The 12,700-nt window shown below is 45.9% G+C and overlaps 1 protein-coding gene and 1 long non-coding RNA gene across 6 annotated transcripts; one reads left to right on the plus strand and one right to left on the minus strand.

Annotated features, from left to right (window-relative positions):
- Window positions 1-265: 265 nt before the first annotated feature.
- Window positions 266-2,566, minus strand: LOC119326393. Of its 4 annotated transcripts, none has more exons than XM_037600051.1 (6): window positions 2,439-2,566; window positions 1,497-2,310; window positions 1,238-1,390; window positions 912-1,094; window positions 622-797; window positions 266-458 (listed from the first exon to the last, which is right to left on the minus strand). In XM_037600051.1, the coding sequence occupies exons 2-5, from the start codon at window positions 2,304-2,306 to the stop codon at window positions 633-635; spliced, it is 1,311 nt and encodes a 436-aa protein (XP_037455948.1). In that variant the 5' UTR covers window positions 2,307-2,310; window positions 2,439-2,566; the 3' UTR covers window positions 266-458; window positions 622-632. The 4 variants fall into 4 exon arrangements, with proteins under 4 accessions (XP_037455948.1, XP_037455946.1, XP_037455947.1 ...); XM_037600049.1 differs by having other exon boundaries at window positions 912-1,097; XM_037600050.1 differs by lacking the exon at window positions 2,439-2,566 and having other exon boundaries at window positions 912-1,097; window positions 1,497-2,425.
- Window positions 2,567-4,739: 2,173 nt separating this feature from the next.
- On the plus strand, window positions 4,740-12,339 carry LOC119325387. Of its 2 annotated transcripts, none has more exons than XR_005157497.1 (3): window positions 4,740-5,708; window positions 7,027-7,126; window positions 12,071-12,339. It is a non-coding gene; the product is annotated as an uncharacterized LOC119325387 (long non-coding RNA). The 2 variants fall into 2 exon arrangements; XR_005157496.1 differs by having other exon boundaries at window positions 7,033-7,126.
- Window positions 12,340-12,700: the final 361 nt, after the last annotated feature.

Below are 12,700 nucleotides of genomic sequence, written 5' to 3' on the forward strand. Positions count from 1 at the left end.
CATCACAATGCCATCCGAACAAAATGTCGCCATGAATGGATCCTCAATGTAAAATTTGGACACAAACTATTGTTAATACGGTTGAGCATCAACCGGTGTGAAGAGAAAAAAAATGCACACTGGTTTGATAATGCACATCCTTGCACTACAAATCATGCGCAAAGGCTAATTAAGGCTGGTCAAGATTAGTGTTACTTGGAAGACTGCAAAACAAAAGTAGGATGTTCCAGATTGTGCATTTGATTTCTGATAGGCATCACGAGGATTTAAAATAGTAGTGAAGGTTCATATTTCCCTTTTTACCGAAGCTTGTTCCCAGTACAAGAACTCAGACACCAACACAGCTCGAGCCCCGCGGCCACGCCTAGCTACTTCGTGAGCTGCCATATGCATGTTTGGCTGACTGAGCCCTGAAGAACGGCAAAACAGAGCTCTGCTCCTAGATTAGAACCCATAACCTGCAAGCAAATATCAACACAAAGTTAGCAAGATACCGTGGCTTGCGAGGAAAGCGGCATTATCATGGTTGTCGGTGTGGAGGTGTGTGCCAGCGATATCTTGGTACGCATGCCGAATGAATTGGTTCGCTGGGAGTGACAAAATTAAAACAAATAAACACACCTTGTGTGATATCAATTAGTAGATGGCTTGCATGTGCATCTACTCTTGGAGACAAGCTTCAGCAGTTTATCAGCAAAATCAAGCCTTTCAGCTTGGCATTTCTGCTCCATTTCGTCCATGTGGGCACACATGCGAGCATTGCATTCCCTCAACAGTGTGCATACCGCCTCAGCGTCCTGATGAACACAAATTCCCAAGTGTCACGACAGTTGATAAAATAAGATGCAGATCGACAAGTGCTGGTAAGCAAACAACAGAGACAATGGGAGGTGGGAGTGGGCTGATCTTACCATCTCTGGATATAGTCTGCGCAAATGTTCTGTGAATTCTTCTGCAGAGCTTGGGTACTGCTCTGGATCTGGAGTTTGCTCTTGATGACTGGAAACAAATGGGTGCTGCTCGTTGTGGGCACCGGCTCTTGCGATGTGTCCAGCATTGCTGACAGTGTACCCAACATCGTCGCGGCGTAGACCCTGCTGGGGTAATTGTGATGTCAGTAATACTAATACTCGGAGTGTTTTTGAGCATCTTTTGGAGCAATCATGTCATGGTTATAGTAACAAGAATATATATGCATGGGGGTATTATATATGTTAGTATCAGATTAATTTCTCACACGGGCTAAGAAGAAAGACTTGTCCCCGGTGACACCTGTGGTCAGGATGCCAATCATCTTCCTCAGCGTGGCACAGTCAAACAGGGAAATTCTTGGAGAAGCATGCTGCCGAAGGGTGACCGCGCCTAGGTCCATGTTATCCAGGACAAAAATCTGTTATCCATGAAGGAAAAAACATAAATGAAATGCTTAGTGGGCATTACATTACAGTAAGAAAACAATTGCAATGAGTTGTAAAAAACAGAGGCCAGCTACGTACCTGAAGGAAGAGATGGCATCCTGAAAGGTGAATTGGGGAGTACCCTCTTTCCATGTCGGCCTTGAGCTTCTCGACGGCCGGCATGAGGTGTCCCAGGACATATTCGCACCAGTTGAACTCGGCGATGCTTGAAATGTTGCACAGTGCTTGCCAGTAGTCGATGCTGGTGTAATCATACTTGGAGGAAGGGCACAACACATGTCCTACGGCGAAAACCACATAGGCGATCTTGAAGCAGTCGATTTTGACCTGCGTCGACGATGCCTCAGTCAGCTCCTTCAGGAGAATGGCCTCCACCGCCTTGAGGCTATGCGTGCCCTTGCCACCGATCTCGGCCGCCGCCCGCCTGAACTCCTTGCAGGCCTCCGACAGGCGAACCGGCTTTGATGATAAGGTCCTGGCCCCACATGGCAGACCAAAGACGTTTCTGACGTCCTGAGGGGAGAACTTGATGGAGGTCTCGTCGTCGATCCGGATGGACCGGTCGTCGACGTTGACCCTCTCCATCAGGAAGGCGCTGAACTTGAGGTTCAGTTTGGGCAGCGGCTTGAGCCGGAGCATGCCGCCGAGCCCGGTCTCCGTTGCCAGCCTGGTCTTGAAGCCGTCGAATCGGGCCACGGTGGCGCAGAACTTCTGCACGGATATCCTGGACGTGACCGCGGGAGGGGACGGGGCGCCATTGCCGGCTGGTAAGAGCTCAAGCTCGAGCCCTTGGGCACGGAGGACGGGCGGCGTGGTGGCGCAGGATGGATCTTCTCGGGCGTCGGGCGAGACTATTAGATCCTCGAGCCAGAAATCGGCCGAATCCATCCCACTACGTTGGATTAGAATGAAAGTGGCATTATAATGCAATCGAACTAGGGTTTTGGGCGCAGCGGCCGGCGGGCGGACAGCCCAAATGCAGAGCAGATTTGTGAAGCCTGATGGACGCGGCGAACGTACCTTGCTTGATAACCAGGGGCGCGGCGTGACCGGTGGATTGCTTCGCCGTCGTCCCTCGCCTCGATCGATTACGGCCGGCAGTGTGCTTGTGCCTGTGTTGCTTCTGCGCGGGGGGCGATGGGCTGGTCAAATGCGGCGGCGGAGTGTAAACCGGAGAAGAGTCAGAGGTGGCTGGGGAAATAGGCAGCAGTAATAATTGCTCAAGTGACCGAACGGCTGGATCTCCACTATTAAACAATCAAATAAGAACTTTCTTAAGTGCATCTTGTAATTAGTCCCACAACAACTTACAGACTAATCAGCACCACACAATTAAACCCATAATTCTTAATCTAACAGTCCTTATTGATCTACTACTTCTATCATGTGCACTTAGTAATTTTTCATGACTGACGATACTCCATCAGGAGGAGTAGAGAAGTACTCGACCAACTGTCCCTACAATCACGGATCGGGAGAGTCGCCTACCACGGCTGACGCTGCCGCATCCAACCTCCACCGTGGCCGATTGCCTCCACGTGAATTCCCTTGCGAGGTTGTACTGTGTTAAAAAAAAACTATAAAAGTATACCAGAAGTGAGAAACAGGTCAAACAAAATAGAAATTACTCCAAGATCTCTCGAACTTATGGTTATCAGGCTTCGAACAAAATCAAATACCTCTATCTCCACAACATGCTTGCATATAGTCCATGGACCTCCTTCCTAGATGTAGATGCCATCTCTACCATGCTTTATCTCTAGATTGGCAACAAACATGTTCTCACCCACTGAGCTAAAAACAAGCCCATTGGAGTGTCCTTGTGTTGACATGCATCACTCTTCGTTACAAAACTTTTCGAATCATCACACAGCTCGGAACCCTCCCCTTCCATGTCATCCACACCAATTTTGGCTCCCCCTCTCGATCAGATTCATTATTTCTACCTTCTCTACCCTCTCTTTCTTCTTTCCTGGATTATAGGAACTCGTCATCTTCGCCTCTCTCTCCAAACCCTAAACCTTCTCTCCATTCAGCGCTCCAAGGGTGGGAAAGATCTCTAGACCCAAACACCCCCCTGATTCACCACGCAAGTGGCAAACCGGACACGACTGAAGGATCAGAGCAACAATGGAATACATGGGTGAGAAAACCCCCCAATGCATCATGGGAGATTACAAATAGTGGCAGAAGCATTAATGCGCTAAATTGTCCTATAGCACACTAAATGGCACTAAGCAACTTAGTGTGAACCCCCTCCAAACGCTAGAGTGCTATTTAAAACTTTGCTCAATATTCAACAATGCAGGTAAAAGAATTCTAGCCTTATCACTTAACTCAATGTGGAATTATTCATATTATTGATGTATGTGAAGGGGAATTGTTGATGTGGAATTTCACTCGAGGAAGTAATACTCCATGTGCTAAGGATGACTGTGCTGGAGTGCAATACAAGAATTTCTTATGGTCGACTCTATTGAAATGTTATATCTATGCAATGTTTTTTTCAGGACATCACCCGGGCGGAAGAGTTGGGTTTGTTGTGCAGGCTGTTGACCCACATGATTAAATTGGAAAAAATAATCTTATACGTACAATCTTATTATGGTATATGACTCACACATATGTGCTAGACTTGAAAACTGGCATGCTTGTGTGTGGTTAGTGACATTGCTCAAGAGTCATATGAATTTTTTCAAAAACTGATGGAAATAGTAAAACACCTAAAAATAGAGTTTATAAATAGGTTCATGCACACTAGCCTCATTATGCACTGTGAGTGGTATAACGGAAAAAATAGAGAAACTAAACGATGGCTTATATATTTTCCAACAATCATAACTTCATTTCTCATTGTGTGCTGTTGCATGTGCAAATCGTACACCATGAGGACGAAAATCATTAGAACGATTCATTTTTCCTGTGTCAAATGAAGTAACATAAAAAGAGAAATGGTCGAAGAAAAAAGCAATCATATAGTGAGAGACAGAAGCAAAAAATCGAAGAAATTACTTCCTTCGTTCTTGTCATCAAAATGAATCAAAAGGAATGTATCTAGACATATTTTAGTTCTAAATACATTTCTTTTTATTAATTTTGATGACAAGTATTTTTGAACGGAGGGAGTATTTGCCGTCTTCAAAACAGCCCTCGGGGACCAGTTTAAGAGGTGTTCTTTTTATACGTTCGGCTACTGGGCTCGAAATCATAAATTAGCACCCAACGTGGGCTTTTGTGTCCAACCCAGTTCTGGGCCCTTGACGACGACTTCTTCTCTGTTACACGGCCTGCTCTTCATTTCACCAGATCCCGCATCGCGTCAGTGACTAGGGCGAGATGAGCAGCCGCCGCCACCTCTCGCCGCCGGCGGCGCCGCTGGATGACGAAAACCTACTCCCCGAGATCCTCCTCCGGCTCCCGCCGCAGCCCTCCTCCCTCCCCCGCGCCTCCCTCGTCTGCAAGCGCTGGCGCAGCCTCGCCTCCGACCCCGGCTTCCTCCGCCGCTTCCGGATCCACCACCGCCGCAGCCCTCCCCTCCTCGGTTGCTTCTTCCAAGAACCTCACGGTATCTCCTTCCTACCTGCTCTCGAGGCCCCCAACCGTGTCCCTCCTGGCCGCCTCTCTTTCCAGTCCACCCACAGTAACGGCCTTCGGCTACTCAACTGCCGCCATGGCCTCGTGCTCATCGCCGACAAGACTCGGCACCACCAATTCCTCGTGTGGGACACCATCACCGGCGAGCAGTACCACCTAGCCGTCCCCGCGCTGTTCGACACGGCAGTGGCGGTGCTGATAACCGGGGCGGTGCTTCGTGCTGTGGGAGACACCCATCACTTCCAGGTGGTCTGTGTAGCAACACGCAGATGCGATCCGCAACGTCATCAAGCATCCTTGAATTTGATCTTCTGAGGCAAAGTCTGGCTGTAATACGGATGCCCAAGGATGTGTATAAGTATAAAGGTCACATCACGGTTACAAGGGCAGATAGTGGTGGGCTGGGTTTCCTCATGGTGACAGACTTCACCCTGCAATTATGGAAGCGGAAGATTGATTGCGATGGTGTTGCCTCATGGGGGCTGGAAAAAACTATTGAACTGGACAAGCTGCTTTCCCTTAATCCAGAGAAGGGCAGCATTATGATACTTGGGTTTGCTGAGGAAAACAAGATGGTGTTCCTGGGGACATTTATTGGCCTCTTTGTACTCCAGCTTCAGTCATTGCAGTTCAAAAAGCTATCCGAAACCGAAACCGTATTTCACTGCCATCCATTTGAAAGTGTGTATACTGCAGGTAATAGCATGCCTTTCACAGTGTGGGTATGACAAAAACAGGCTATTTTTTGGATAATTGGTTTATGGAATGTTGTTGACATCCTTTGGTAATAAGCTAATAATTCTAAGTAGTGTCATGTCGGTTATTTATATTGCTGCTTCATGGTCTCTTCATTATGTAGCGCTATTGTTCTGTGGCGTTTTTTCTGTGGTGGCATTCTATGTAATGCTTCTGAGCTGGACAAAATATTTGATAGCGATATCTAGTACAGTAAATGTCAGCAGTTCTTATGTAGCCAGGTGGCAGGTTGTCATTGTTCTAGTGTGGCTTGTTTATTGTGATTGAAGCAGAGGGGCATTGGGTATGCCTTCTTTGTCGAAAAAAGTATCAACTTTCTTTCGAATATTCTGACACTATTATTATTACTACTAGTATTGTTACTATCATTGGACTTTAAGCCTAGCAGGCTTTCTGTCTGTCTAATTTTAGCGTATGAGGATCCATAGATAAAACAGGTAACACCAGGTTGAAAATTATCCGTATAATAACTGAACTAAATGTCATTTTGCCTGCCTCTTCACATATGCTATGCAAGAACTTTATATGGTAGTGGTAGTGCATAGCTGAGTGCAGTTTTTTCCTCAAGATGAACTACTACATAACAGTTGGAATCTGAAGATAACGACATGAAACTTACAATGTCAAATGTATATAGCTTAATACATGCAGTTGGAAGCTTAATGCTAGTTACAGTTCTGTCATTCAATATTGTTAACCCGCTGATCTTCTAATATTTGTAAATCCACAAAAATGGAAGGGTTTCAAATTTAGGAAAGTATTGATGATTTTATCACTTGGAGGAGAGTCTTGCTGTGAGTCTCAAGTCCATTGGCACCAGTATTTAAGAAAAAACTGAGTTCACTTCATATTTTCAGCCTAGATTCATTTATTAATATAATCTTAATCTGAATTGTCATGATCACTTATGTTGATAGGATAGATTAGTATGAGCACATCTGTTGTGTTTGATATGGCGTGAAATGAACTGAAAATAATTCTAGTTAACTTCTCTTTTCTGATTAGCTAATAGTCTGAGGTTGCATGTTCTTCATTTTGATGGTATTAATGAATATATGCTGTTTTGAGGGATATTCCTTGAAGTTGACTAGAAGTATGGTTTTGTCTACCCATTTCTAATGTTGTTTCAACCCTGAGATTTTTCTTTCCTTTCTAAAATTACACCCATAGGTTTATCTGAATATCTCCTTGATGCCTTCTCATATCTACTTGTTTTCTTTTGGAATATAATTGGTTATTTGACTTATTATCCTTCCAGAAACAGATGTTGGCGGTGAACATGGTCGAGCTGAACTTTTGAACAATGCATAAGGTGACTGGCTGATCAGATACACTATCATGATATATTGGTTGATCAGGTAAGCTTATCTTCTCCATGTAAGTTGAGGTATCTGAAATGTTATTTTTGTTGTAAATGATGCTACCTCTACAATTACCAAATGTTAAGAGAGGACTCCCAAGATTCTCCATACGAGCCTTTGCTAAACTGTTGCTCACCTGGCTACCTCCTGTCATGCTTGCATGGCAGTCTGCTTTACTGGATCTCTTCTGTTTGTGTTGCTTCCTCATCCCTTCCCCAGCAGCTTTCCATCCCCTTCGTAATGTGCCTTTAGAGCATCTCCAACAGGCGCGGCAAAACGCGCGCCCACGCGGTAAAATCAGTTTTTCGCGTGCGCCGGTTGGTTCCGCGCTCTCCAGCGGTGGCGGGAAGTTACCGCGCGCGGGAAGCGTTTGCGCGTGCGCGGTAGAAAGCGGCACGCGGCGCGCTAGATTTGGCGCGCCGCTTCGCGCGCGCCTATAAAGTCCCGCGCTTCGCCACGCGCACAGAACAGCCACGCGCCCTTCTTCTCGCAATCTCGCCGCGTCGCCGCTTTCTGCGCCACCAGCGTGCCACCACCGCGCCACCATGCCGCCGCGCCGCCGGGGTGCTTCGGGCTTTCGCGGCGTCCGCGAGCGCCGCAACGGCTGGTACTCCGCCAAGATACGGGCCGGCGACGTCCGGCTCGGCCTCGGGACGTTTCGGAGTGCTTGGAGAGGCCCCGGTCCCAGATGAATATCCGGGACGTCTTCACGCGCGAGGGGGCGCAGCGCCTCACCCCTCCGCCGTTTCTCATCACGGACATGGACCGTGCCAACCATGCTCGGCGGCAGCGCCGTCTCCTCGTCGCCGAGGAGGACGAGCGAGCCATGGCGGAGTGGCGCCGTCGCCACCCAGAGGACGTCGACGCCGAGCGTGCCTACTGGGCAGAGAGGACGGCAAGGCGCCGCTCGGAGCGGGCGGACCGGCGTCAGCGGAAGGCAGTGGCGGACGAGCAGTGCGACATCGTCTCCGCAGGTGGGAGGTCGTTCTTCACCTCGGACGATCAATGTTGGGACGACGTATGGCTCTCAACCTCGGACGACACCGACGAGGATGACGATGGTGATGGTAGCGACTTAGAGTAGTTTTCTATCTATGTATGCCATAGTAGTTTCTATCTATCTATCTATATATGTTGAACTATCTATCATCTATGCCGTAGTAGTTGCACCGATGTAAAATATCTATGTATCGCTTTTTTTATCTATGCAATTTTAATTAAAAAAATATTATAGAATGAGCGCGGGCGCTGCATTTTACTGCGCCTGCTGGAGCTGCGCCCGCGCGGCTTTTCAGCGCGGCTGCTGGAGCAAACGCTGCGCGCGGCACCAAACCAGGCGATGGGCGCGCGTCAAATCCGTTTTTACCGCGCGGCGCGTTGGGCGCCTGTTGGAGATGCTCTTACCCAGCTACTGGATTTGCTCTTTAGCTTGCCCTCCCTTCTTCATCCTTAGTTCTCCAGTTCCTTCTGATAATGCAAGTGCTTCTCTCCCTCTAGCTTCCCAGATGACAGTTGACTTGGGAACCTTTCCCATTCCTTATTGCTGTGTTCGTGCCTCCTCATAGATGAGAATGCAATGCTAAGTAGTAGCAGAATAAATACTTCCCTTTACTATGCTTTTTCAACATTTTCTGGTCTTACTTTTACTGGTTGGTACATTGCCTTTGATTTTTATATTTTTATGTGGTCATGGATCTATCAAGTCCTCTATTTTGATTTTTATGTTATCCCTCTACGCAAGTAATTGGTAACTAAAAAATCTCTTAGCAGTTGGTTTCAAATTCCTTTGCTTGTGCAGGCTTATAGCTATGCCATTTAACCTTGCTGCTGATTTGGGATTGTTATAATGCCTAGTGCTACATTTTAGACTGTTACAATACTCCAAGAGCATGTCCTCATTGGATCTTATACTACTATTTGTTGTTTTGCCTGCATTACTAATTTCTTATGGACAATAATGCTATTTAGCTGGTTTGCTTAAATATTTTCTCTTCATATATTAGTTTGTCTGTCTAACTGTGCTCATGTAATTGGTCATTTGGCCATTAGCCTATAATATACTTTGCCTGAGCCTGATCCAAACATATTATTGCATGGTTTATGTGCAGTCTGATTTCTTCTGTTTTAGTTACCACAGGTGTTTAAATTTTTTGTTGAACACATGATATAAAAATTACATGGCTAGATTCGTCACTGAAAGTGCTTTCAACAAAATTGCACTTCGTCATGTTTCATATCGTATTATCAAGAGTAATGGTCAAAGTTTTGCCTTTTATGCTGTGGATAGTCTTATAAAAATGGACTTGTATTTGGACCAAAGTAGTATCAACATATATGCCCATCAGCTAAAAATCAAATTTTTTCGTTTACTACTACATGAGCCCCTCGTAGTCATATGCACATGCACATCATAACATAATGTTTTAAACTATCATAAGGTAGGTTGTTCAGTGTTTGACTCCAAGGCCATTGATCATGTAGAATGGATTATGAGTCCAGGGACTAGTCAAGACTAGTCTGTTGACTAGTCTATGAGCCTCAACTCCAGGGCCGACTACACTCCAGTGTCGACTAGTCTATGAGTCGCAACTTATGTGTCGACTAGTGTCGATTAGTCACGCTTAGTCTATGAGTCTCAACCTCGTAACGACTCGTCGACTCATAAACCTTGTCATGTAGCTTCTTAGATCAAAGCAAGAAACTTGAGGATATGTTAACAATAGAAGGCATACTAGTATCCCCATTGAGGTGTGGAGAGGCCTCGGGGACGTAGTGATAGTATGGCTAACCAATCTTTTCAACCTCATTTTTTTTGGAAACAAGATGTCGGAAGAATGGAGATGGAGCATATTAGTACCAATCTTCAAGAACAAGGGGAATGTACAGAGTTGTACTAATTACCGTGGAGTTAAGCTGATGAGCCATACAATGAAGCCATGGGAGGGAGTCATTGAGCACCACTTAAGAAGAATGACAAGCGTGACCAAAAATTAGTTTGGTTTCATGCCTAGGAGGTCGACAATGGAAACCGTTTTCTTGGTACGACAACTTATGGAGAGATACAGGGTGCAAAAGAAGGACCTACATATGGTGTTGATTGACTTAGAGAACTCCCATGATAAGATACCACGAAATGTCATGTGGCGGGCCTTGGAGAAACACAAAGTCCCAGCAAAGTACATTACCCTCATCAAGGGCATGTACGATAATGTTGTGACAAGTGTTCGAACAAGTGATGGCGATACCAATGATTTCCCGATTAAAATAGGACTGCACTAGGGGTCAGCTTTGAATCCTTATATTTTTGCTTTGGTGATGGATGAGGTCACAAGGGATATACAAGGAGATATCCCATGGTGTATGCTCTTTGCGGATGATGTGTTGCTAGCCGATGATAGTTGGACGAGGGTTAATAGGAAGTTAGAGCTATGGAGACAAATCTTGGAATCAAAAGGCTGTAGACTTGGTAGAACTAAAACCGAGTACACGAGGTGCGGTTTCAGTACTGCTAGGCACGAGAAGGAGGTTAGCCTTGATGGGCAGGTGGTGCCTCAGAAGGACACCTTTCGATATTTGGGGTCAATGCTACAGAAGGATGGGGATATTGATGAAGATGTGAACCATCGAATCAAGGCCCGATGGATGAAGTGGCACCAAGCTTCTGGCATTCTTTGTGACAAGAGAGTGCCACAAAAGTTAAAAGGCAAGTTCTATAGGACGACGGCTCGACCCGCAATGTTGTATGGCACTGAGTGTTGGTCAACTAAAAGGCGACATGTTCGACAGTTAAGTGTGGCGGAGATGCGCATGCTGAGATGAATGTGTTGCCACACGAGGAATGACCGAGTCTGGAATGATGATATACGATATAGAGTTGGGGTAGCACCAAATGAAGAGAAGCTTGTCCAACATCGTCTGAGATTGTTTGGACATATTCAGCCCAGGCCTCCAGAAGCTCCAGTGCATAGCGGACGGCTAAAGCGTGCTGATATTGTGGAGAGGTCGGGGTAGATCGAACTTGACATGGGAGGGGTCCGTAAAGAGTGGTCTGAAGGACTGGAGTATCACCAGAGAACTAGTCATGGATAGGGGTGCGTGGAAGCTTGCTATCCATGTGCCAGAACCATGAGTTGGTCGCGATATCTTATGCCTCTAATTTATCAGTACAAATTTATTTATTTATTTTCAACAAACCACTGTCTTCTTATTGATGTTCGTAATTTCTATTGTTGGTTTCGTCCAATAATGCTGAGAAGATTCAGCTTTGAGCACTTGGCACTAGTTCCATAGTGATATTTAAGGAATGCTAACTGCCTGAGTCATACCGAAGTTGTGAGATGACAAGGATGGGATGCCTCAGGCGAAAGCCTAGTGCCAACCTTGTCGGCAACGATGATGGCGACGCCTTCGGGCGCCGCTTCCCTTCATGGAGGCATCATTTGAGAGCTACCGTTGCCCGCTCTTTCCTGTGCTCTGGGCGAAAGCCTCAGATCCTTCTCTTGTGCGGTGGAATGATCTGTGGCGGCAACCGGTGCCTTGGTATGGTTGACCTATCCCTTGGTCATCCTGGTGCTGATGGTTGATGGTGAGGTCTCAGGTGTTTAGTGCCCTTTGAAGGCGCCTGAGGTTTTGTTGCATTGCATAGTGCTCTGGTTCCCTCTATTTGTGATGGCGGTTCCGCTCTTCGCGATCTGCCCAGTGGTGATGGGTGCTAAATTCTTGGTTTTGGCTGCTTGTCATAGCTCGTTTCTGGTTGTTCTTCTGTTGTTCCCTGTCACTTGTGTATGTTAGGTGCTACCTGTTGTAGCTGCTGTGTTGTATCTCAATCTTGTTTTATCAAAATGAAAATCTTTTAGGCTGACTTTTTCCCACTGTAGCAAACAAAGAATAGTTACAGGTTGGTCTCGGTGTTTGGCTGATATGGCGTTGGTTGTTCTGCAGGTACCTGGAGTTACTGTTTTGATGGCTGAGATGCAGAACGGCTTCTTTGCTTTAAGTTCTATGCACCATGTACTGGTCAGCGCTGTAGTGGAGTAGGAATTAATTTGAACATTTTGTTCCCTCATGACTATTATGTAATTTGAACATTGTGTTAATTCATGCATGTCATGTATTTTCTGTAAAAGTTAAGTCAACTGGCACGAAGACGTAGTGACTTGCTTAGATTAATTAGACCCCATGATGTCCCATCTGTGTATGCTGAATTTTTATCTCTGTTTCTCACGGTGTCAGTAATGAATGTTCAGTTATTCTGTTTTCTTTCTTCAGACATATGGAACTATTTTAGAGTCATTGTGATCCAGACAGGAATAGGTAAATGAAGGGAAAAATATGGATTAGCTTCTGCACATTGATAACCGCTTGTATTTTTGAGATTCTGGGATAAAAATTGCTGTGCTCGTCCCAGGTGACCCTTGTTAGTGGAGAAATTTTGGCGGACAATCCTGTGAACATCCTTTTGTTTCTTATATGCTCGCATGACTATACATTACACACGAATCACTTTTGCATTACACACCACGATCTGATCATGCACACGGATCAAGATGAAATCACATTGATAGCTTGTTA

The sequence above is a fragment of the Triticum dicoccoides genome, chromosome 6B, assembly GCF_002162155.2.
Source record: "Triticum dicoccoides isolate Atlit2015 ecotype Zavitan chromosome 6B, WEW_v2.0, whole genome shotgun sequence".
Classification (NCBI taxonomy): Eukaryota; Viridiplantae; Streptophyta; class Magnoliopsida; order Poales; family Poaceae; genus Triticum; species Triticum dicoccoides.